At 36.9% G+C, this 27214-nt stretch overlaps 1 protein-coding gene across 1 annotated transcript; it reads left to right on the plus strand.

The window, feature by feature from the left end:
• Positions 1 to 2918: 2918 nt before the first annotated feature.
• Positions 2919 to 3951, plus strand: LOC308622843 (protein ABHD12B-like; the record flags this gene model as incomplete). Its single annotated transcript, XM_081244515.1, is given in 4 exon segments — positions 2919 to 3219; positions 3222 to 3466; positions 3470 to 3802; positions 3805 to 3951. Coding segments are annotated over 4 exon segments (993 nt in total). The 5' UTR covers positions 2919 to 2951.
• Positions 3952 to 27214: the final 23263 nt, after the last annotated feature.

A 27214-nucleotide genomic window follows, 5' to 3' on the forward strand; every position in this document is an offset into this window, starting at 1 on the left:
CTCATCATCCTTCATCGCCATCCATCTTGGTAGAGGTTTGTCTTTTGTTTTCTTGATTTCGCTTTTGTGATTAGTTTTCTGTTTCATTAGTTAACATCCTCCATTCTTTTCCCTATCATCAGTTATTTTGATATCTATTCTGTTATTTTTTAAAACTTAAATTTATTCTTAGTTCACAAGCATTCCCTCATTCCTACTTCCTTATGTAGTATTTAACACTTTTGTTTTCCTTTAAGCATCATTTTAGCTGAGTTCCACAAGTACCTGTGTATTCTACTTTCATTATTTTTAGTTACAGTATGTTTTTACATTTCTACTGTAATTTCTTCTTATATCTCTGCAGTATTGAAAAACATTGTTTTCCTTTCCTTTTACTGTACGGAGGTTTTACAGTTATCCTCTCTTTTATAAAATTCTAATTTAATTATAATACAGACTAATTAATATAAAATATTTCCATTTTTTGCCACTTGACATATTGCCTATACCTAATAAGGTAAATTTTGTAAATGTCACATGGGTGCAGGGTTCTATCTATATTATTCCAATAAATCAACATTATTTTTTTATGCAAAGTATCTTTCTAACTAAACTTTAATCACTTTGAAATTTCAATACTTTAAAAACCACTTGAGCACTCCTGATTTGACAGTGGGTTTGTCAGCTTCACTTACAACTTGCTTTATATTTACATTATTTCATTTTTTTAGACTCTCCATGCATTTATCCCAGTAAGATGCCTTTGTCCTATGTCTTTTTGTCCAATATCAATATAATACAGATCTAATATTAATATACATCTGAGGTTTTCTGGGCCTTATTTTTTGATGTGATTATACACACACACACAGTTTTTCAAACTCTCATGACTTTTTAAAACATAATATTGAAGTATAACACATATACAGTCAAATCTTAAGCTTGATAAGCTCTTACAAACTGAATACACCCAAGCAACCACCACACAGATTAAAAACAGACAGACAGAACACTTCCAGCATCCCAGGCATTCACTCCATGCCCCGTTTCAATTACCATCCATACTCCAGGTTTGACTACCATCACGACTTCACACTCTAGTTTGGCCAGAAATTCAATTTTACATAAAGGGGATCACAAAATGTGTACTCTTTTGTGACTGGTTTACTGAACTTGAACACTGTGTTTGTGAGATTCCTCAACACTATTGCATTTGCTCATTTTACCTGAGTTTATGTATCCATTCACAGGAAATGGGAGTATGCATAGCTTCTAGTTGGACTATTTAACCAGTGCTGCTCTGATATTCTTGTACATAGTGTTGGGTGTTCCATGTACTCATGCTTCAATTATGTCACTTAAAATATTATAAAAATAATTTTTTTCCTGCACCGTATCTGAAAAATTGCTTTAAACCTCAAGTTAGGCAATTTATATAATATTTTTAATGACACATTCACACACATATATATGTCTATATATGTAATAATATATAGAAATGTATATAAAAATTTATTTTTGCCTTGATATGATTTTATTAACACTTTTTTGTCTTTTTAAAAACCAATTTAATTTTTGTTTCTTTATTACATATTTTCCATCAACTGGCTTGGAACTAATTTAATCAATATTTCATTTCAATTTTTTTGGTGGTTGATTTTGAAATTTTAATGGATACTTATAATATTTTAACTCCTCACATCTTACATGTTACTATTGACAACATTTCAATTCAGTCCTCTTAATTCTACCCTAATTGTTATCATTAATGTTCCTTTATATACAATGTTTATTTAGATTTTCTAATGTGTTGCCTTTTTTTAGGGATCACTTTTCTTCTTTGTTAAATTCAACAAAGTTCAACTTAAAGTTCAACAAATAAATTAAAAGAAAATGTTTATTTGTATTCCTCTGAGATTATCCTCATGTCACTTTGTCTCTTGAGAAGTTATTTTGCTGGATATACAATTCTAGGTTCACAGATATTCCTTAACTGTCTCTTGGAGATGATACTCTACCATTTTTTGGCTTCTATTTTTGCAGTTGTAAATCTGTTGCTCATCACACTGGCATTTTTGTAAGTGAGCTATCATTTCTCATGGTCTGCTTCAATTAACTTTGCCTTTTCTTTGCTATTTTGTCTATAGTTTCACTAAAATATGTCTAAGAAAGAATTTCTCGTTTCTTGTTTTTTTCTTCCTTTCCTTTCCTTTTCTTTCTTTGTCTTATGGCATACATAGTACTTTCTGTACTTGTGAGTTTGTACTTTTTAATCATTTCTAGGAAATTCTCAGCCATTCATCTAATCAATTATTGCCACAGCTCTCCTCTCTCTTGAACTCCTGTTCAAATATCAGTGTGACTTTCTCTTTGGGTTTCATCTCTTAACTTTTCTTCCATTATCTCCTTACTTTTATTACATTCTGGATTATTTCCTTACATATACCTGCTAATCCACTAGGTTTCTCATGAGCTCTGAGATGGATGTTTAATGCAGTGTTTGAGTTTGGAGTTTTACAAATTTGTGTTTTGTGCTACATCTTTTCAAATATTTTCTGTTAGAGTTATTTTATATTCTGTATCTGATAATCAACTCTGTTATTTGCTGGTGATTCTTTCTTATAGTGGTTTCTTTTCCTGTGTGTTTAAGACCTTTTATTCTGATCTCTCAGAATAAAAATTAAATAAAAATTCATCTGTGGAAATCCAGGGACAAAAATTGTGGCTGTTTTCTTCCACGAGCATTTTCTTCTGTCTGGAATCAGAGTATTACCCAAGCGGGACCACTCTGGCCAACTTTCAGAATCTCTAGTTTATTCTAAAAATATTTCAGGCCTCCCCCAGCAGGGAGGCGGGCGGCAGGGCACAGCTCCGGGCTATGGCAGCAGCTCCCGTGGCTGCGGCCATGGTGGATTGGGATGCGATGTGGTGTGGAGACAGACGAGCAGGGCTGCGTGACTGCATGGTGGCACATGGTCGCGCAGAACCTGAGATCTTTCCCATACTTCTGTTCAATACTCAGAAGAAAAACTTCCACTCTGTGTACCAGCTTTACAAGTAAATCATTAAAAGAACATATCTTCCCTCCTCTGATGAACATGCCGATTTTTTTCAACCTTTCCAGAGCACCATTTCTTGCAGATTTAAAGAAACCAGAGTTAAAGATTCCTCACACAGTGAACTTCTACATCAAAGTTGAAACTAGGGTGATTCTGGGTATCTGGCACACAGTTCCTAGCTGCCGGGGGAGGATGCTAATGGGAAGGGCTGTAGCTGGTATGAAGCAGCTCTCCATGATGGCAACCCAATTATTGTTTATCTTCATGGCAGTGCAGAACACAGGACAGCTCCTCATAGACTTGAGCTAGTAAAGATCCTGAGTGATGGTGGTTTTCATGGCTCGTCTGTTGACTATAGAGGGTTTGGGGGCTCGACAGGTAAGCCCACGAAGGATGGGCTGACTTCAGATGTTATTTCTGTCTATGAGTAGACCAAGGCAAGAAGTGGTACCACCCCCGTGTGTCTCTGGGGCCACTCTCTGGGAACAGGAGTTACAACAAATGCTGCAAAAGTTCTAGAAGGGGAAGGATTCCCAGTTGATACTATTATCCTGGAAGCTCTATTTACCAACATGTGGGTTGCAAGTATCAATTACCCCTTGTTAAAGATTTACTGGAAACCTCCAGGATTTTTAAGCACGGTTATGGATGCCCTGAGGAAAGACGAACTAGTCTCCCTCAATGATGAAAATGTTAAATTCCTGTCTTCTCCCCTTCTTATCATACACGGTGAGGATGACAGAAAGGTGCCTTTGGAATTTGGAAAAAAAAGCTCTATGAAATTTCACACAATGCATATAGGAACAAAGAGAGGGTGAAGATGGTGATCTTTCCTTCTGGCTTCCGACACAACTTCCTTTGTAAAAGCTCCACACTGTTAAAAACCATGAAAGATTTCCTGAGCCAGCAGTAAGCATGAGGTATGAGTACAGCGGAGAGCAAAGACTTGCTCCAAACACCACTTGTGATGTATATTTCTTATGTAAAACTGTACTAGGCTGCTTGGGTGAGCTGAAGTTACTGACATTTCTACAAGACACTTGCCTTTTAGTAAAGGACAGCATGGATGCTGGGAAAAAATAAATAAATAAAAAATATTTCAAGTTTTCCTCTGTCAGTTTGTTGTTGGCCCAATTCTTAGGCTGTTGTTTATAGGATTCATGTTGACATTTGCTTTTTTCAGCTCTTGTTTTCATTCAGATTATTTTTTGCCTCTTGGAGATTCCCCTTACTTTGTGCAAGCCCATAAGTACAATTAAAAGTGTATTATATGCAGTGTTTAGTTGTTTTCCAGGATCAAGTTCCTTCTGAATACATTAGTATCTTGTTTTTTTATATTATTTGAAATGAAAGATGTCAGTTTAGTGCTTTTGTATGCATTGTAATTTTATTACATTTTTTACCTATCTCAATGAGTGATATCACTAGAATTTTCCACCATAGATCCTTTTGTTATAAAAGGCCATACATGTAGATATAATATGAAACACGAAGTGAAAAGTACTCTTAGTAAGGGATGAAAAAGTAGCTATTGTATAAAATGAGCATAAATTCTTATGTGTTACTCTTTAAAAAAATAGATAAAAGTAGTATTCCTTGACATTGTTGCAGGAATGGTGGCTGAGCCAGCATTTTATGTGTCCTCATGCACCTCCCAGTCCTACTGTAGTTGGGCAGAACCCAGTGACAAATTCTAGACAGTGGGCTATGGATGAAGGTGATGTGTCATGTCCAGGAGAACAAGAGAACTGAACAGGACACTCAGGTGTCTCTTCCCTCTCACAGTGACAAGGAAGCCCATGGACCGACTTTCTGGAGCCTCAGCATCAAAGACGCTGTATCGCTCAGCCCCTTCCCCAGCAGCAGTGCCCTAGATTACTGCTCAGACCAGCAGCGAATACTCACCCTACCAGGATTAGTCATGGAGATTTGAGGGGTGGTTCTTACAGCAAAACCTAGCTTCACCTGAGCAGTCCAGTAAAAAACTATTTTAGGGAGATCCTTAATAACCATTTATGGTAACATTTTTTTTCTGAAATTTAGCATGTTTACAAACAAGTTCTTTGCCTTCTCTCCCAGCCCCATCCTCCCCCTTCCGTGTGGTGAGGTGGCTTGTGTGGGAGTCTTTGTGGAGCATGGGGTGATCATCATGTATGAAGCCCAAAGCAAGTTCCTTCATGTTCATCCTCACTTTGTCTTCTGGAATATGACCCTAATTAGTGTACTTGTTTCAAAGGATTGTTTTGAGAATGAAAATAGTGATTGCATGGAAAGCACACATCATAGAAGCCAGCACAAAATATTCTCTTTAAGGTGATAACCGGTAACCACATTTGATACAATATATTATCTAAAATGCCCAGTTTCTTAAAAAAAATATGTAGACTGCATAGAAACATGAAAGTATAATTATGACACATATACTGGAAAGTAAAGAGCAACACACAACTGCCTATGAGAGATTCTGAAAGAAGTCATTAGAGAAATGCAAGTTAAAATAACAAGGAGGTGTCACTATACACTTGTTAGAATAGCTAAAACCAAACCCCAATGTAATGGTTAATTTCATGTCAACTTGGCTAGGCTACTTGCCTAGCTGTTGGGTCAAACCCTAGGCTAAAGGATGCTGTGAGGATATTTTTTACATATGAGGAAAATTTAAATCAGTAGACATTGAATTGGGCAAGTTACCCTCCATGAACTGGATTCACCTCATCTAATCAGTTTGAGACCTTAGAATCAAAGACTGAAGTTTCCTAAAGAAGAAGAAATTTGGCCTCAAGGGAGCTACATAGAAACCCTTCCTACGTTTCTAGCCAACCCTGCACATTTCAGAAATGAGACCACAATATCAACTGTTACCTGAATTCCCAGCCTGTCTGCTTGCTCTATGGAGTTCAGACTTGGAACCCTCACAACCCTATAAGCTAATTCCTTAAAATAACCTTTCTCTCTCTCTCTCTCTCTCTCTCTCTCTCTCTGTCTCTCTCTCTGTCTCTCTCTCTCTCTCTCTCTATATATATATATGTATATGTATATGTATATATGTATATGTGTATATGTATATGTGTGTGTGTCTCTCTCTATATATATATATGTATATGTATATGTATATATGTATATGTGTATATGTATATGTATATATACATATGTGTATATATACGTGTATATATATGTGTGTATATATATATATCACATATGTAAGATATATACCTTACTGTAATAAGATTACAGTTGTTACTGTATCATTGATAAATTGTAACATATATAAATATAAGACATATCTTATTTTATCTATACAATATATATCAATATAAGATATGCATAAAAGATACATAGCTTACTTTTATATATAAGATATTATATATATATAAATACATATATCTTATTAATATACATACATACATACATACATACATACATACACATCTTACTGGTTCTCTTTCTCCATGTCAGTCCAATTGATGGCAAGGTTATGGAGTAACAGGAACTCTCATTTATTTTTGGTGGAAATGCAAAATGGTTCAACAATTTTGGAAGACAATATGGTAATTTTTTAAATAGCCAAAACTAGCCTTACCATATGATCCAGAAATTATACTTCTAGGTATTTACCAAACTGATTTAAAAACTTACGTCCACATAGAAACTGTAGCTAAATGTGTATTATAGCTGCATTCATAATTACCAGAATTCATCTTTAATAGACGAATGGATAAAAAGATTTTAGTTTACCCATGCAATGAAATATTGTCCACTGATATAAAGAAATGAGCTATCAAGACTTGAGTATATCTTAAGTACAAATTTCTGAGTGAAAGAAGCATTTCTGAAAAGACTACATACTGTATGATTACATTTCCATGGCATTCTGCAAAAGTCAGAACCATAGCAACAAAAGAGCAACATCTGTGGAGGCAGCTTGAGGATGTCTGCTGACCTGCCCCCAGTTTAACTGTGGAAAGGATGAAAATCAACCATCTAAAGCCTCTTGAAATGATCCTAAGGACAAACAGCCGATGAAGAGACATCAATTCAAGAAAATATATGAAATTCCAGCAAAAGAAGTGAGAGTATACCATTTGACTCAAGCGTACTCTCTCTTTCCCCATCCCAGCTCTACAAGGCAGACTCTGCTCCAGCGTGCAGCAGCAAGAGCATAGGGCACCTGTGCCCCTCAGCTCCTTTCTACATGGAGGAAGCTGGACTTCAGTGTATCTCATCCTTCCCCCTGCAACCTGTACCTGAGGTCAAGTCCTGGGTGAGTGTAGTCAAGAGGTGGGGCCTTCCTCCTCCACCCACCCTCCACTCATGAAAGAGAGGCTTTGCCTTGGGCACAGCAGCTGAGAATACTGGGGCACTCATTGCCTTTGCCCATGTCGGTGGTGCCCCCGCCCTCTGGGAGAGGGAACCTGAGAGGGCATCTGGCTGCTTGCATGCTTGCAGACCTTCTACTGGTGTCATCTTCTTTGTGAGGGTGTCACTCAGGCAGAAGCTTGACGTGATGGCATCGCTAGTTAGTTCCAAAACCCTAGCTCAAAGATTTTCCTTAGGGGAGGTGGAGAAGCAGGGTGTAAAACAGCTCTATTTCTCCTCCCAAAGGAAAATACTTCATTTACGAGAGAGATGAAGAAGTTCAAACCTAAGGGTAATCTCAAGAACAGTGGGGGAGGTCATGGTGAAAGGCAATTAGGGGAGATTCCTTGTTTAAATGAAGATACAGCCTAGACTATATAGACTGCATAGTCTGAGGAAGAGAACTGGGGCATAAGACAGCTGGAAAGAGCCTTTCTGGTATCAGAAAAAGTATTGAATTGGACTACAGAAACAATGCCTTCCCAGATGCCACAGTTTTATTAGATTAGGTTGTAAACAATGAATGTTCTGGGACATTGGTGAAAACAACAGCAGGATCACCTATAAATACATCAAATGAGTGTGGTCAGGGAAGACAGGAAAGAGACCCACCAGTATCACTGCCATGCTTGGGAGTGATAGGCATACACCAAACTGCACTTACTTCCTAGAGAAGCAACAGCAGAGGTTTAACACGGGGGCTGGGACAAGATGGGGGTAGGGGAAGGAGGGGGATGGGGAGGAAGACTTCACTAAAATAATCCAGCCAGTTAGTAAAAAGTAAACCAGCTAATAACAATAGCAAGACCCTGGGGATTCTCTGGTGGTTCACTGGTTAGGACTTGGTTCTTTCACCACCGGTGCCTGGGTTTGATTCCTGGTTGGGGAACTAAGATCCCCACAAGCCACACAGCATGGCCAAAAATGTCCCAAAGAAATGAAAAACAACAACAACTATAAAAAACAAATAATAACAGGGTCCTGGGATGGGGAAGGAACCAGTAAACAGATTTGACATATTATCTAAAATGCCCAGTTTAAAAAAATATATATCTATATCTATCTTTATCTATCTATCTATCTATCATCATGCAAAGAAATATGAAAGTATAAGTATGACACGTACACTGGCAAAAAAAAAGAGCAAAACACAACTCCCTATGAGAACATATCTCAGATTTAATAGGAAAAAAATACCTCAAAAGAACAATTTTCACAGTAAGTTCACAGAACTAAAGGAGAGCAAGCATGACTAAAGAATTAAAGAAAGGTATGAAGACAGTGTTGTTTCATATAGTAAAGAATGTCAATAAAGAGATAGAAATTATAAAAAAATAAATAAATTTGAATTTCTGGATTTGAAAAGTACAATAAAAAAGTCCAATTAATCTTCAGAACCCTTCATCATGCAAAACTGAAACTCTGTACCCATTGAACAAAACTTCCTGTTTCCTCCTCCCACAGTCCCTGGCAGCACCTTTCTTTTGTCTGTCTCTATGATTTTTAACTACTCTGGGGACATTTTTTAAGTGGAATCAAACAGTATTTGTATTTTTGCAGTTGGATGATTCATTTAGAATAATGTCTTCAAGGTCCCCCTATGTTGTAAAATATGTCAGAATCTCCTTCCTTTTTTACACAATAGTATTCCGTTGTATGTATACACCACATTTTGCTTATCCATTCATCTATGGATGGACACTTGGGTTGTTTCTGTATTTTGGCTACTCTGAAAAATGTGCTATAAACATGGAGGTACAAATATCTCTTTGAGCCCTTGTTTTCAGTTCTATTGGGTATATACCCTAAAGTGGAATTGATGGTTCATATGGTGAGTCTATTTTTAATTTTTTGAAGAACTGCCATAATCTTTTCTGCATCAGTTGTACAATTTTAGATTCTGACCAGCAGTATTCAAGGGTACAAGTTTCTCCACATTTGTGCCAACACTTATTTTCTGGCTTTTTTTTTTTTCTTCTTCTTTTTTTTTCTCGGTATGCGGGCCTCTCACTGTTGTGGCCTCTCCCGTTGTGGAGCACAGGCTCCAGACGCGCAGGCTCAGTGGCCATGGCTCACAGACACAGCCACTCCACAGCATGTGGGATCTTCCCGGACCGGGGCATGAACCCGTGTCCCCTGCATCGACAGGCAGACTCGCAACCACTGCACCACCAAGGAAGCCCTTGTTTTGTTTTTATAATAGTAATTCTAATAGGTATGAGATGGTATCTCATTGCAGTTTTGATTTTTATTCCCCTGGTGATTAGTGATGTCAAGCATATTTTCATGTAATTGTTAGACAGTTGTGTATCTTCTTTGGAAAAAATGTCTTTTCAAGTCCTTTGCCCCCTTTTGAATCCAGTTGTTTGGGTCTTCCTGATGAGTTTTAGGAATTCTTTTATATATTCTGTATATCACTTTTTATATATTCTGTATATCACTACTGTATCAGATACATAAATTTCAAATATTTTCTCTCATTCTGTGGGTTTCATTCTACTTTTCAACACTATTGAAAATCATTTGCCCATATGTGTGAAGCTTTAATTCTGGGCTCTGTATTCTATTCAGCTGATGTAGATGTCTGTCTTTATACCAGTCCCACACAGTTTTGATTACTGTAATTTTGCAACAAGTTATAAAATCAGGAAGTGTGAATCCTCCAGGTTTGTTTTACCTTTTCAAGATTGTTTTGGCTATCTGGGGTCCCTTGGGATTCCACATGAATTTTAAGGTGGGTTTTTCCACTGCTGCAAAAAACATCACTGAGATTTTTTTTTTTTAAATCTGAGGAATTGACATCTTAACCATATTAAGGCTTCTAATCTATAAACATCTTCATGATATCTTCTTTAATTTTTTAGCAATGTATTGTAGTTTTCATTGTATAAGTCTTTCACCTCCTTGGTTAAGATAATTCTTAATATTTTATTCTTTTGATGTTATTGTAATAAAATTGTTTTCTTAATTTCCCTTTTGGATTGTTCATTGTTAGTATACAGAAATGCAACTGATTTTTGTGTTGCCTTTGTGTCCTGCTACTTTGCTGAATTTGTTTAAACATCAATTTTTTGTGGCATCTTTAGGGGGGTCTCTCTACATATAAGATTATATCATCTGTGAAGAGAGAAAATTTTACTTCTAAACTTTGAAAATTTCCAAAACTATGACTTAGATTTGTTTCTCTTTTTCAATTCTCATGGATCCCATTTTACTGTGACTGCTGCCACCAACGTGATTTTCTAAAAAAAAAAATCTGTTTGTCTCTTTCCCCTGCTTTATCAACCTCTAATGCCATCTACTAACTAGAGCTTCAGTTTCAAACTCCTACCAGTGTTTAAGGCATTTTCCCCCCACTTTTCCTAGAGTCACTTCTAGGCATCCCAAATCATGTGTCCTGAGTTTCCATTACTAAGTGCACAGCATTCCATGTGCTTTCATACCATTGTGCTTTCCATGAGATACTCCCTCCTCCTCTTGTATTTTCTTTCTTCTGTTTTTCTGGGGAAGCCATTCCCCATCCTGCAAGGTGCAATTAGAATGCCACCTCATCAATAAACATTTCTAACCAGAAAGATTCAGAGGCTTCCTTATCTGGATTTGTGTAGCAATTTGTGCAGACCACTAGAAGAGCAGTCACATTGTAATGTATTTGTTATTTTCTGAAGTTAGAAGGAAAAACAATGACGTTTGAGACAAGGAAACTGAGTTAGCTAGGACAATTTGCTCAGTTTTAATAGAGGTGCATTCTGGAGATTTTACTTATTTTTTTTTTAATTATCCAACCAGGTTATTTTATTTCTTTCTGAGTCATATAGTCTAAAATTATGGTAACATCCACTCGACAGATAGTTGGCGTTTCATGGGTGGCATTCTGAAGCTCAGTACACAAATAGTCTCATAGAAATGACCATTATTATTGTAAAATATCAAATAACATAATGTTTCATAATAATAGATTCCATTTATTGAGTCTATTGATTAAAAGTCACTCTGTTTGCTTTACATATACTAAAATTCCACAGTCTTATATTCAAATCGTCCTCATTAACCTCACATTATAAATGCAAACTTGAGAATCAGGTAACAATAAGCTGCCATTCATACTCATTTTTGTCAGCGTTTGGAACCTGCAGTCTTCCCAGTACGTGCTACTTAAATTTAGATTAACTGCAGACCTTGGCGCATATATTTTGCTCTAACATACTTCATATGAATAGCTTTTTAAAAATGATGAAACATTAATAACCCTTATCCTATAATTATCTTTAAAATGTTTGGAGTTGGTAAAAATCTTGGTAGAGCTCGTAGAGCCAAGGAAGAGAGGTACAAACTAGAAAACTCCCGGGACCTGAGGTTGTCGACTTTGGCGATCTCGCTCAGCCTCTGTCACTCGTGTGGTAAGTCTACTATTTTCCTCTGCCTGTGGCATTCTCCAGAAATCAGAGTGTATGTCCATCAGTAGACCTGGAAGCACACTGTCCATGCTTAGGTATCGCATGAAGAAACGTCTAGTTTCTAACTATTTCCATTCCTGTGGTGGGGGTCTAGTTTCTGAACCCCGGGCAGTTAGAAGGTTGGAGTTTTCTCCTCTCCCTGCTGACTGAACTCCAGACACTATGGGTCCTTTCGTGGTTCCTCTAACCTGCAGTTTTCCAGGCTGGATATTCCTTATCCTTTTAATCCATTTTCACTGTTGTACATTCTTCATCTTTCTGCCTTCTGATCACCATTAAAAAAAAAAAAAAAAAAAAAAAAAACAATCATCACTGAACCCACTTAGGACTGGAAATAAACTCTAAGAGAAAAAAATGTATTTCAGTCTGAGCTGCTTAAATTTGTATTTCTTTGATGGAAATAATCTTATAAAAAAGCAATATAGGTAATTAATGATCATATAACTACAATTATGTAATAGTGTGGCTGGTTTATGGTTGTAAGAACCACTATGTTTTTCCATAACAGTGGGCTGAGGAAGAAGGCTAAACCTTACTTTGGATTTTTAATTTTGATAAAACTGTTTTCTCTTTGAAGCAAATGCCCTCTGAGCCCTATTGGCCCAGGCTGGAGTCTTGGGAGTAAAGGCTGAAATGCATGGGTCTGCTGGTAAAGTTTAGGATTTTTATTAGAGCTCCATTTACAAAGTTCTATAGGCACTTGTTTTTGTGTGTGTGTGTGTGTGTGCAGTTTTGCAAAATTTGCCTGTGCTAATAACAAGGAAAGAAAACCCTTGTAAATTGTTTCTACTCTCAGTTCTTTAAATTTCTTAAGTTCAACTCTAGTAATTTTAGAGAAAATGCTCAATTATTTGGCCATGAACAAACTCAGAACTTTTGTAACTAATACCGTTTCTCTTAAACATGAATGATTCTAAATTGTAACTTCAGACCGTTGCTTTAGAGACACCCGTTACCATGCACTGTCACTAATATCTTTAGCTTAACCGACTCTCATCATACAGGCAGCATTATGTCGAATATTCTCCTTTCTTGTTACCTTCTACGTGTTCCAGAAACCCAGAACTTCTACTTTTCTGTTATTTGATAGTAAAGTGAGAGCTTATTTTTTCTCCTCATAATTGCACGCCTGTACGGCTGCCCTCAGAAGCAGACCCCCTCGTGGGTGTGGTAAGAGCAGCTGGACAGGCATAAAGAGCATTCCATTAAAATTCAAGTGAATTTATTTGCAAACAGAAACAAATCCACAGACATAGAAGACAAACTTATGGGTACCAACGGGGAAGGAGGGAGAGATGAATTAAGAAGTTTGGTATTAGCAGATACACACTACTGTATATAAAATAGGTAATCAACAAGGACCTAATGTATAGCACAGGGAACTATATTCAATATTTTGTAAAAACCTATAATGGGGGCTTCCCTGGTGGCGCAGTTGTTGAGAGTCCTCCTGCCAATGCAGGGGACACGGGTTCATGGGAATATCCCACATGCCGCGGAGTGGCTGTGTCTGTGAGCCATGGCCGCTGAGCCTGTGCTTCCGGGGCCTATGCTCTGCAATGGGAGAGGCCACAATGGTGAGAGGCCCGCGTACCAGAAAAAAACAAACAAACAAACAAACAAAACCTATAATGGAAAATAATCTAAAAAAGAATATATATAACAGAATCACTTTGCTGTACACCTGAAACTAACACAACTTTGTAAATCAAGTATACGTCAATAAAAAAATCAATTACTAAAGTACACTGTTTAACCACCTTTTGTACCTTAAAACTGCCTTTACCAAGTTTTTAGCAATTTGGCTTTGAAGGAAAATTTGCTGTTGGCTCAAAGATTGTCCTCATCGTTTTACCTGCCTTCAAAAATAACTTGAAATGCTTAATGTTTTTTTAACAAATTGGCTTAGAAATGGTTATTATTTTTCAGTTCAAACTTCTACACTTTCTACTTGTTTAACAAGTGTTTAATAATTGAGATATATAAGTGTACATATAATATATATATATATATATATATATATATATATATATATATATATATATATAATGCTGATATAAATCAGTTCTAACAAACATTCCTTCTTCCACTCTGGCAAAGACCTTTGCATTAATTACTACATAATTGTAATTTCCCACCAAGTCCTAGGGGATACTGATCATTTTGTCTAATAATAATCTCTCTGAATCAGATACAAGGTCTTTCATGACCACTCTCTCTCTTTTCTCACCCTTCCATTCTCTTACAAGATGATAATGACAGAAAATGACTTGCTATCCAAGTAAAAAAGTCATTGAGATGAAGAGAACTATCCAAAATTTGGAAATAAGGGAAAAGACAGTACAATCTGGCCTTTCACTGACATATTGGTGCAGTATTCAATAAGGCCAACCAAGCATTATTTTATTTCTGTGTTTGACTTTGTTATTTTCTGTTTGGAAACATTCCAGACACTGTGAAGTGACATATTAGCTTGTTTATTTTTTGTATTGTAGAAATGGTAACACCAAACAAATGTTATGAGTGTCTTGTTTTGTAAGACATTTACCAGTTTTGTATTTATCTAATTCAGTAATCTCACTCTTTCTTTAAACTAAACCCAGTTCCTCAAATACCATACTCACTCCATATTTCTATAAGAGGGATGCTCAAGATGGCAATGGAGTTGGGTAATAAAAGTAAATAAATAAAGGAGTAAATTATGCCACAAAAATAATACTGTAAATTTGGATTATGACAGATGCTACAAAGAAACAGTGTAGAGTCATAAGAAAAAGCTCATGCACGAGACATGGAGCATCTTTTCCTGTGAAGAGATCTTTGAACTGAGGCTTGCATTATGAGAAGAAGGCAGCCCTATGATATTCTCCAGGAAAGAGGGAGTTACTAGCCAGATGGAACTGCAAATCCAAATGTACTCTATAAAGAACAAACTTGGCAAGTTCAAGGAAAAGAAAGGCTAGTGTACTTGGAGAGCAGTGATTGAGAGAAAAATGGCAGGAAGTGGATTTAAAGATTACTTCGAATGGAACGTTGAGGATAATGGTACATTTATTCTAAGTTTAATGAAAAGACTAAAAGAGTTTAAACAAATGCATGGCATAATCTGTTTTACATTAAGACAAAGATATATCACTCTGATTTAGTGTTACCAGATTTAGCAAATAAAAATACAGAGCACAATATATCTCATGCAATATTTGGGACATATTTATACTTTAAATACATTCTTTGTTCATCTGTTTCAAATTTAACTGGTTGTCTTCAATTTTATCTGGTAACTGTATACTGATGCTGTGTGAAATACACACAGGGGAACAAGAGTAAAATCAAGAACTGTTCCAAGACCAGATTGATAATCCCACATGAGAAATGGAAGTGAAAGTGATGTTGGCTTAGTAACAGTGGTGGATAGGGAGAGAAGAGGAGATAGTCTAGAAGTACTTTATAAGCAGAGCTGAAAGGACTTATTGATAATCTATGCAGAGGTTACTCAACTGAGACCAAAAAAAATGGAAATAAAGAGAAATTCCAAGTTCTAGTCTTGATAAATAGGAAATGCACTGTACTATGTGAATGTTGTTCTACATAATTTTGATATTTTAACATTCTCAGTGCCTATTTATTTACAGAATGTACAATTGAACATTGATGTTTTAATCTATTTTATTTAGATACTGACTTCATATTAATGGGGTTTTCAATAAAATAATAATGCTTAGTCCACAGTGGGATTTATATCCAAGACAACAGAAATCTGGAGGGTGGTCCCTATTGCAGAGAGAAAGGGAAATTGAGGGCTGCACACAGAGAGGATGGTTAATGGTTGTTACACAGTAGCCCCTTCAATCTGCTGGTCTCAGGGGTCCAAGGCCGTGGAATAAAGGGGACCAGAGACAAGCAACAACTTCAGTGGTATGCAGAGATCCAAGTAGCTGGAAACCAGAATCAGGGAGTCCTTCTATCCCTTGTCAACAAAAATAACATACAATCTATAATAGGAATAGAAAATAGTTTTTTTCTGAACCAAACTGAGGACTATATCCTTGAAGACAGCTTCCCAGATTACTCTGAGAAAATGCTTAGGAGAAACATGGTTTTCAGCACAATTTTATATCTTGTCAGAACAAAGAACATTAATCAAGTCAGGGATACATTTCTTCAAGGTTTAAAACAAACAAACACCTGACCAGCATATGCACAGAGTGTCAGCATGGCCTTGGCACCTGGAAAGGGAGTCTTATCATCACTGGAGGACAAACACTGGCGTCCCAGGAAGGGAGGCATTTAATCTTTATTTTTAATATGGACATGCTTTACTTCTGATCTATGTGACCTTTTCTTTAATAATTAAAGCAGATGTACAATGTGTGTTTGTTAGGCCACCAAAAGGCTGTTCTAATTAGCATAAAATTCATGCTTATCCATGAGTTCATAGATAAGCCAGAATGGCTTCCCCATACCTCAGCATGTGAACATTTCTTTTTATCACCTTCAGTAAGAACAGAAACCATGAGACTTGGCCTCAGGTTAAGAATGAAGTCCTTTGAGAACTGTAAAAACAAGGTAACCCCAGATTCAGAGGAAGGGCCATCCATGGTTCAGGATCCATACCATAAGCAGTAAAGTGAGCTGAGCTGGGGAGCAGGTGAACAAGTTCAGGGGCAATACTGCCCCTCACTTTTGTGCCTGGACACAGTGGGACGCAGATGGAAGTCTATATCATGTATGTATAACTATTTCACGTCGATACAAATCATGCTAGCACACTGATAAACAAAATTTGCTCTATCATTCTGTTCATCAGAAGTACGTTCTTAGTGACAAAGCTAAATAATGTCTATTAACTCTACAGTTCTTTATGATTGAAAATGGGTAAAATATGAAAGGATGACTGGATTGTAGCCAAGTCCTGGCTCCCTAACTGGCAATGATTGAATGAGTGATAATTAAATTAAAAACATTTATAAATCATATTATTTTATCTTTCCTCCACAAGATTTACTTTCTTGTCTTCATATCAACAAATTCACCACTGTTGTAATTAGAATCAAAAAGTTCATATAATTTCTGTGATACTGTTAGTAACGATTTAAAGAATTTAAAATCTAAGTGTAATTGTATTTAAAGTGAAAAGATAGAATATAACTCCATAAGAGTAAAACCAAATGGAAAAATAAACCGTTTAAAAATCTTTTCACATTTCCCAAGTTTTAGATCTTCTAAAATATTCAAAATTATCTACTAAAATTAAAATGTGGATTGTTTCTGGCTAAGATGGAGTACCTGAAGCAAAAAGAAAAAGAAATACATTTAAAACAGGTTTTAAAGACAGTGGACATCAGACAGGACCAGACTGAAATTTCTGGGAGAGGAACACTGAACTCAGCAGCCTGGCACCACCCAGCTCACCCCCAGGAGAAACTGGGTTGCACAGTGAGAAGGTGTGGGTCTGGGTGGGCGAAAAGGGGCCTGAGAACCAGGCCGAATTCTCATGCTACCCTGATGTGAAGAGGGGAGTTTCACAGAGAGACAGCCAACAATTCACAGAGGATTGCTCTCTCCTATTCAGCTGCAATGAGAGGAAACTACCTGAGGCCCAGGCAAGGCTCATCCAAGAGGATGAAAGGTGCTCACAAAGAATCCAAGAAGGGTGCAGTTTTCCAGCAATCAGATTGGAAAAACCTCATGGTTCGCAAGGCATTGGGTGAGGGGAATATATTTTACACAAGGAAAATTTTTCAAGGGGATAAATATGATGTTCTTGATGATAGTGACGGTTCATGAACATATATATATATATATATATATATATATGAAAACCTTTCAAATTGTACACCTTGAATATGTGCAGTTACTGTATGTCAATTATACCTCACATTTTACCTTAAAAATTAAAAGGCAAATACAAATTATCAATGTATGAATTGTAATTCAAAATATTTAAATAAAGCTGCGATTTATTTAGGTTTTAAAAACAATCAAACATTAGGGAACTCCCTGGTGGTCCAGTGGTTAAAACTCTGTGCTTTCACTGCCGAGGACGTGGGTTCAATACCTGGTTGGTGATCTAAGATCCCCACACGCTGCACAGAACAACCAAAACAAAAAATTAACAAAACAAAACAAAAAGAAATTGCTATTTAAAAAAAATTGAATATCAGAAATATTTTTATAAGAATAAAACTTTTGCATCCGTCTAGGTGTCAATGAGGAGAATCAGTTTTGTGCTTCATGCACGTGACCTCTAACCTCACACATAAATGGGAGATGGGAGAAAATGTGATGATGTAATGATTGCAACTCAGAGACATCCCCCTGCAGCCCTGAGCAATAGTGTGACTCCACACTGTGTTGTCACCTGCCTCCAGAACTCCAAACTGGAACAGGAGAAGCAGCGGAAAACAGACCCTACATGGTCTGGGGAAGGAAGCTGAGTTTTGCAGGGGTCTGTGATCAGTGGTCAGTGGTCGGCGTCTTTGTGGGCAGAACCTGGGCAAGGTCACTAACCAGCATTTTCTCTGGGTTCTTCCGTGGCTCATAAGCTCCCCTCCTTTGGAGTGGGTGTCGTCCTTCCACATCAGCAGCATCAGGGCCTTCGGATGTGCATTTATTTAATTTTTTAATTGAAGTATAGTTGATTTACAGTGTCTTGCTAGTTTCAGGTGTATAGCACAGGGATTCATATATATATGTATATATATGTATGTATATATATATACATATATATATATATAGAGAGAGAGAGAGAGAGAGAGACTCTTTCAGATTCTTTTAGGTTATTACAGAATATTGAGTATAGTTCTTTGTGCTACACAGTAAGTTCTTGTTGATTATCTTATATATAGTAGTATATATATGCACCCCTTCCCCCTTTGGTAACATAAGCTTGTTTTCTATGTCTGTGGGTTTATTTGTGTTTTGTATATAAGTTCATGTGTATCATTTTTAAGATTCCACATAGAAACGATATCATATGATATGTGTCTTATGCTGTCTGGCTTACTTCACTTAGTATGATAATCTCTAGGTCCATCCATGTTGCTGCAAATGGTATTATTTCATTCTTTTCTATGGATGAGTATATCTAGAGAAAAACTATAACTGGAAAAGATACATACACCCCAATGTTCATTGAAGCACTATTTACAATAACCAAGACATGGAAGCAACCTAAATGTCCATCAACAGATGAATAAAGAAGATGTGGTATCTATATCTATATACACACACAAACAGTGTCACCTTGTATTTCAAAGAAGCATGGATGGAGACTTGGAGAAGCCTTTCCCTGCAGCTCTGACAGTGTTGGAAGACAGAGCACCGAGATGGGTAGTTCTCCTGAGCCAGCGCCTGGGGCTGGGCTCAGTGAAGGACACGCAGGTGAGCTTTAGTGAACTTATTTTGGGAATGTTTATGATAAGCAGGAACATCTAAGGCACAGAGCTCAGGGCAGGGCCCCTCTTGCTGAGTCAGAATGGCTGGATTGACTCAATGCTGAGTGACTCAAGTTATTTCACATAGAAGACATAACTTCCCCAGAGTTAAGATGGAACTCTGTAGTCTGGACCAAGTAGACCTAAATTCACTTGTAGGTAATGGATATTTACAATGGAAAGAGAAAGGGGGAAGGCAGACAGGCAGATTTTTTAAAGTAGTACATGATCCTGGTCTCCCTAGAACACCCTTGTCCCCAGCAGGAAGACGGTTATATTTCAGCTCATTACTTAAAATTACCAAAATAATTTTGTGTTTTTCTTTTAAAAAGTTATTTCACAGAGGGTAAAAGTATACATGGTAACATGAACAAAGAGATCATGAGAGCTGCTTCCTGATTAAAGAAATCCATTTCTGGACCCTCAAAGGAATGCAATTATGCAGATTTATGTAAATCATGTCTGCAAATCACCTTCTAAATAAAGTGTGCAAGGGATGGGATGGAACTCCTGAGCTGTGAGTTGTCAGTCTAAAGCTGTTTAGTGGGAAAGAATGCAAACAAAAGCTGAGTGATGAGAGATATATCTTACTTCTTGCATTTCTTTTGGAAATAATTGGATCTGGGTGAGATAAGTAGTCATTTCGGCTAACAAGATTGCAGTGGCTCCCTGGTTATCTTGAATACTAAGTAATACAGATTTTTCTAGTACAGAAGTAGCCAACTCTACTTGGCACTGTTTCGTTGGGCATAGCTTTGGAATGGTATTCATAAGCCTTCAAAGCCCCTTCTGCCAGTTATTGGTCATGTTAGCCCTGCAAACTTCCTTGACCTTTCTGGTGTCTCAGCTTTCCTATCTGTGTCATCACAGGGAAGGGGAAATGGTATGTGTATGGAGCAGCAATGCTGGGCCCCATACCACGCTGAGCTCTTCATGTTTGGTCACAGCTTTTAGTTGTGTTTATCTCTTTTTTTAAAATAAACATACTCTAAACAATCTATTGACCTTACCTCTTGGTTATAAAGGCATACATAAGCATAAGAACAGTGGATAGAATAGCATATGATCAAAGGTGCTTGCAGACCATCAGAGGAAATCTTCACAAATATAAGACAAAGAATTGGACTGAAGAAGAAAAAGAGTCAGGAAAAAAAAAAAAAAAAAAAAGAGACCTAAATCCCAAAGTGAGAGCTCAAAGCTCAAAAGGATCAGATGCACAGACAGGAGAGGACCAGTCTCTTCACCCATCAAGCGGTTGAGCCAATCACACTGTCTCCTCCTCCTCCTCCACTCGCTCTTCCCAGTGTCTGGGTTCCCTCCAGCTGAATCTGTGCACATCGAAGGAGAGTGGCCAGTCCAGGGGAGAGACGAGTGATGTTGCTGATAACCAAGTGAGTGATAAGAACCAGACCCAACTCCATGTGGTTCTGTCCTTCCATCAGACACAAAAGGGTAAAAGCCATCAAAGAAGGGCCACCCCACTCAAGAAGGATGAATCAAGAGTTGTCCCCCTTTGCTCTAAGGGAAGCAGTGTTGTTGGGAAACAACGCATCCCATTGTGAAAGTGACCTGCATGGCTCCCTCAAGGAATCCACTCAGTAATTCATGGATAAATATGAATCAACAGTCAAGGAGCATGAGGTGTATGAAGAAGCCAAGACCCTCAAGAAATGGGCCAATAGACTCTAGAGGAAACAAAGATAATTAAATTTCTAAGGGAGTTTAAACTTATCTTGATTAGTATCCAAAAAATCCTCAGTTTCTAAGCTATCTATGAACGTGACTCCCAACCATGTGGTTTTGCTTCCCCTCACCAATCCCCCAGGAAACATTTGGCAACATCAAGGTATATTTTTCCTATTGGTCTCCAGTGGGTAGAAGCCAGAGATCCTGCTTTCCTACAGTGTTCGTGATGGTTAACTATATATATAAAATAAAGGAATAAGCAAAGGTTAAACTTACTGATTACATGAGACTGAAAGCCAAGCCAGTGATAGGTATTTTGATAATAATGAAACTGTATACAAGCCCCTGTGCCCCTTTCCTTTGAAGTAAAGGTCTTTTGCTTTAGTCTCCCAGGCCTCCCCTGAGTCTCTACAGGCTGGCTCAAGAGTTAACGATTAGAAAATGTGAAGACATAGAAATGAAAAATAGCTGTTGGGCCAGGAAACAGGTAACAATTTAGACTATAAATCTGCCACATAGCAGAATCACCAAACTTCCAGTTCTCTGAAAGATGTAAAGGCCTGACACACAGTCCGAAGTTGTTCTTACAGGAAGCACACCCTCAGCAGATGAAAACTGCTGACTGCAAGAACATAGACTCTAGGCTGGTTGAAACCAGAAGGTTGATGATGCTTGAAACTTCACCTTGATGCCAACCAATCCAAGAATTCTGCACAAGCTGATCCCGCATCCTGCAGCCCCCTCGCTCACACTGCCTTTAAAAGCCCTCCCCTGAAAGCTGTCAGAGAGTTTGGGTCATTTGAGCCTGAGGTACCTGTTCTGCTTGGTACCTGCAGTAAACACTGTGCTTTACTTCACCACAGCCAAGTGTCAGTAGACTGGCTTTTCTTTGCAGAGGCGAACCAACTCAAGTTTGGTTCAGTAACAATAAAAGTCAAGGAAATCTCCAATAACTGATATTTGAAAAATAAGTTTATCAAAAATAAAAGAAGAAAGTTTAAATCCATGGAGGCAAGATCAGTGGTATCTCAGGGCCATTAACGATTGTACAAGCAGAAAAGAAAGGAGAAAGTGAGAGATGACCAAGTAAGTGACGGAAGAATGTTTTCCTGAGTTTAAGTTTGAAAAAGCCTCTGGTTTATCCAGCTTGATTAATAAAAATGGCCCACATTCAGAAAAATCTTTCTGAAATTAAAAATCTATTATGGTGATGTAAAAGATAAAATCCTAAAAGAAGATGGATGTGGAGGGTATGGAACATGGTTACATAGTTTACTTTCTCAGAAATTCAGATAAAATAGGTATCAGACAAAGGCAACAGTTTTAAAATTCTGAGAGAAAATTACAACTATACTTCAATAATCAACCTAGTACATTTTGAGGACAAAATACACATGCAGGATAGAAAAATTATTATGTAGAAAAATAAATGTATATTTTGAATAATAGCTCAAAATAAATTATCCTTTTAAAAGTTGACAACACAAATATCACAAAATACAGAAAAATAATAACATTTTGAATTAACTAACACAGTTATGTAATATTTTTCCTATAGTTTATGTATACATACTCAGTGATTGGTTTCTTCATATTGAGTATCAAAACTTAGAAAGCTCAGTATTTACTATTGAGTAAATGTGGATAAACTGAAAATTTTAAGAGATACAGAACCCAGAAATAGATTCACACCTATGTAGATACCTGATAAGTGAAAATATAGCACTGCAGAGCAGAGAGAAATAGACAGTCTTCTCAATAAATGATTTGGGATCAATTGGATAGCCACAGGAATAAAATTAATTTTAACCCTTCCTTCATTTCATATTTAAAAATTAAATTGTAGGTGCATTCAAGATTTTAAAATAAAAATCAAAATAATAAAGTTTTTTTTGGAAAATGCAACATTGTTTATAACCTTGGAGTAGGGAAAGTTTTCTTGAGTCCCCAAAAGTACTAACCATGAAAAATAAAAGATGAATAAATTGATATATTAAAATTAATTATCCATTTAAAAATTTACTAAAAAAGTGAAAGAGTTAAAAATTAAAACTCAAAGTGGTAAAAGTGTTTGCATCATATATAACCAACAGAAACTTCATAACCAGAATGTAAAATTAGCTCCTAATATTCTAGAAGAAAATGTCAGGAGGTCCAAGAGAAAAAAATAAGCAAGAGACTTGAACAGATAATTCATGAGACAAAGTATTCAAAAGGCTGACTAATGTACAAAAAGACACTCAATCTCATTAATAAACAGGGGATGCAAACTAAAATAAAAAATTGCATTGAAATGCCACTACTAACCCTTCAGAATATCCAAAATTAAAGCACAACAATATTGAATGCTGGTGATAATACAGAGCAACTTCATGCGCTGTTGGTGGAAGCATTAACTGGAAAACTAGTTTATATTCTAAAGTTAAATATAAATATACCTAAAGTATCAGAAATTTGACTCTTAGTTATATATCCAACAGAAATTCTTGCATAGCGAGAGGCGTGTTAATGAAGTTCATAGCAACATTACTCACCAAGTCAAAAATGGAAATCAAACCAATTCCTTCACAGTAGGTTCTATAAGCAAATGTTTGCAATGACACACCATTGAATACTATCTTTTATTTCAAATTTTAAAAACCAATACTTTTTTCTTTCCTTTGCAGATTTTCTATAGCTCTTCGATAATTCTGTTATTACCAAAAGAAATTGCATTTATCTCTCTTGGAATGTAGTTTATGGGACTCAAAGGTTGGGCTTCCTTTTGGAAGACCTCATACTCCTCGGATTTACAGGCAGGTTAAGGGACAGATTTATGCTCCTGCTTACTGTGTTTGTCCTCTGTCTTCATTCATCCCTGTGCCTTACACTGAACCTAGACAGAAAGCCATGTTACTTTAATGTCTTTAGCACTTGTTGCAATCCTCAATTCTAGTTTTTCACTTTATTCTTGTGCATTGCATTTGTATGAATATAAATAATTTCTGCTCATTCTTGATTTTTCTGTATTTCTTTTTTTTTTTCCACTAGGGCTTTTTTTATTAAGCATGCTAAAAGTGTTGCTCTCCTCTGTCATCTATTTCCTAAGTTACAGGGATCTTTTAGGCTGGAAATTCAGAATATCACTTTTGAAACCCTCCTAATGTTTTGACACATATCACAACTGAAAATGATAAGATTGTTTTGTTTTCTGAAACGTTTTGAAAGCTGTTTTCCTAAAGTGCAAGAAGTAGGTCACACTTTTTCTCCCAGGTTACTTTTCATTCTCATCTGGAATTCTGTCACTTTCATGTCAGTTTCTCTTTGTATCTGTCCTTTTACAGTTAACAAACTTTTGCTTCTTACATCAGTAGAGGAAAGGATATGTTAGTTTCTGAACAACAGATTTCAAGTTGCTGTCCTTATCCACAGTTATTTTTACAGAAAGTAAAGACCATAAACTTCTAGCCAGGCAACCAAGTTTTGTACAGATGCTCAATAAACAAAAAAGTGGCTTGTTAACCAATACCAGACAATCTTTAGAAGCTATGCCCTATCATAAAAAGATAATTATGTTACCATTTCCAAGTATCTGAACTATGGAAAGATTTTGCCAATTAGTAGTTGAACCAAAGATGAAAAATTGAACTATTATGAAAAATTGAGATATGGCTAGTCCACGCACAAGATACAGTTAAGGTTGGTGGTCTTTCCTTCCTGTTTTAGGAAGCAGACCTATAAGGTCGCTCCCTTGATTTCTTCTTCCTCTTTTTTTTTTAACATCTTTATTGGAGTATAATTGCTTTACAATTATACTTTAAAGCTTTCTGCTTTAACAAAGTGAATCAGTTATATATATACATATATCCCCATATCTCTTCCCTCTTGCATCTCCCTCACTCCCACCCTCCTTATCCCACCCCTCTAGGTGGTCACAAAGCACCGAGCTGATCTCCCTGTGCTATGTGGCTGCTTCCCACTAGCTATCTATTTTACATTTGGTAATGTATATATGTCCATGCCACTATCTCACTTTGTCCCAGCTTACCCTTCCCCCTCCCTGTATTCTCAAGTCCATTCTCTACTAGGTCTGCGTCTTTATTCCCATCTTGCCTCTAGGTTCTTCATGAACTTTTTTTTTTTTTTTTTTTTTTTACCATATGTTAACACATATATATGGAATCTTCCTTCTCTTTAGGTTTGTCCAAAGAATGGGAGTTAAGTGCAGTCATTCTAACATTTTTTTCTCTCTCTCTTTCTCCCCCAAACTCCCTCTCTTTACCCATCTCTTGCTGTGTTCCACTAACTACGCCCTCAGTTTCTTCCTCCAGACCTAGGGGTGGTAATGATCCAGAGATGCTGATAGTCCAGAATACAATTCTCTTCTTATTTTCTTACCTCCTGACCACACCTTTGTAAATTATCATGTTACCTGACTCATCGCTAGTCACCTGTTTTGAGTATGCACTCTGTGTTCTGCCAGGACCCTGACTTATTCATGAGGGAAAATGAAAAAAATAAAGTATATAGATGGTTAAAGTTGGTGGCCACCATGAAGGAAAATCATAACAGGGATGGGGAGAAGCTAGTCCTGACAGATTTCATGGTTTAGCTCCAATATCATGCTAATAATCATTTTTAAACCAACAGACAAGACAAAACAAAACAACGCTTGTATGTTACATGGCCAATTAATGAATGGCACCATCAGGGCCAGGAGTCAAATTTACTGATTTGACTGACAGCATTTTGAACCATATATATGTATGTTTATATATATATATATATATATATATATATATATATAAATTTCTTTTTTGTTGTTGTTTTTTCTTTTTTTATTAGTTTCTGCTTTATAACAAAGTGAATCAGTCATACATATACATCTGTTCCCCCATCCCTTCCCTCTTGCATCTCCCTCCCTCCCACCCTCCATATCTCACCCCTCCAGGTGGTCACAAAGCACCGAGCTGATCTCCCTGTGCTATGCGGCTGCTTCCCACTAGCTATCTACCTTACGTTTGGTAGTGTATATATGTCCATGCCTCTCTCTCGCTTTGTCACAGTTTACCCTTCACCCTCCCCATATCCTCAAGTCCATTCTCAAGTAGGTCTGTGTCTTTATTCCTGTTTTACCCCTAGGTTCTTCATGACATTTTTTTTCTTAAATTCCATATATATGTGTTAGCATACGGTATTTGTCTTTCTCTTTCTGAGTAACTTCACTCTGTATGACAGACTCTAGGTCTATCCACCTCATTACAAATAGCTCAGTTTCGTTTCTTTTTATGGCTGAGTAATATTCCATCGTATGTATGTGCCACATCTTCTTTATCCATTCATCTGATGATGGACACTTAGGTTGTTTCCATCTCCGGGCTATTGTGAATAGAGCTGCAATGAACATTTTGGTACATGTCTCTTTTTGAATTATGGTTTTCTCAGGGTATATGCCTAGTAGTGGGATTGCTGGGTCATATGGTAGTTCTATTTGTAATTTTTTTAAGGAACCTGCATACTGTTCTCCATAGTGGCTGTACCAATTCACATTCCCACCAGCAGTGCAAGAGTGCTCCCTTTTCTCCACACTCTCTCCAACATTTATTGTTTCTAGATTTCATGATGATGGCCATTCTGACTGGTGTGAGATGATATCTCATTGTAGTTTTGATTTGCATTTCTCTTATGATTAATGACGTTGAGCATTCTTTCATGTGTTTGTTGGCAGTATGTATATCTTCTTTGGAGAAATGCCTATTTAAGTCTTCTGCCCATTTTTGGATTGGGTTGTTTGTTTTTTTTGCTATTGAGCTGCATGAGCTGCTTATAAATTTTGGAGATTAATCCCTTGTCAGTTGCTTCATTGGCAAATATATTCTCCCATTCTGAGGCTTGTCTTTTGGTTTTGTTTATGGTTTCCTTTGCTGTGCAAAAGATTTGAAGTTTCATTAGGTCCCATTTGTTTATCTTTGTTTTTATTTCCATTTCTCTAGGAGGTGCTTCCAAAAGGATCTTCCTGTGATTTATGTCATAGAGTGTTCTGCCTATGTATTCCTCTAAGAGTTTGATAGTTTCTGGCCTTACATTTAGGTCTTTAAGCCATTTTGAGCTTATTTTTGTGTATGGTGTTAGGGAATGATCTAATCTCATACTTTTACATGTCCCTGTCCGGTTTTCCCAGCACCACTTATTGAAGAAGCTGCCCTTTCTCCACTGTACATTCCTGCCTTCTTTATCAAAGATAAGTTGACCATATGTGCGT

Source organism: Mesoplodon bidens (assembly GCF_964165515.1).
Source record: "Mesoplodon bidens genome assembly, chromosome: 9".
Classification (NCBI taxonomy): domain Eukaryota; kingdom Metazoa; phylum Chordata; class Mammalia; order Artiodactyla; family Ziphiidae; genus Mesoplodon; species Mesoplodon bidens.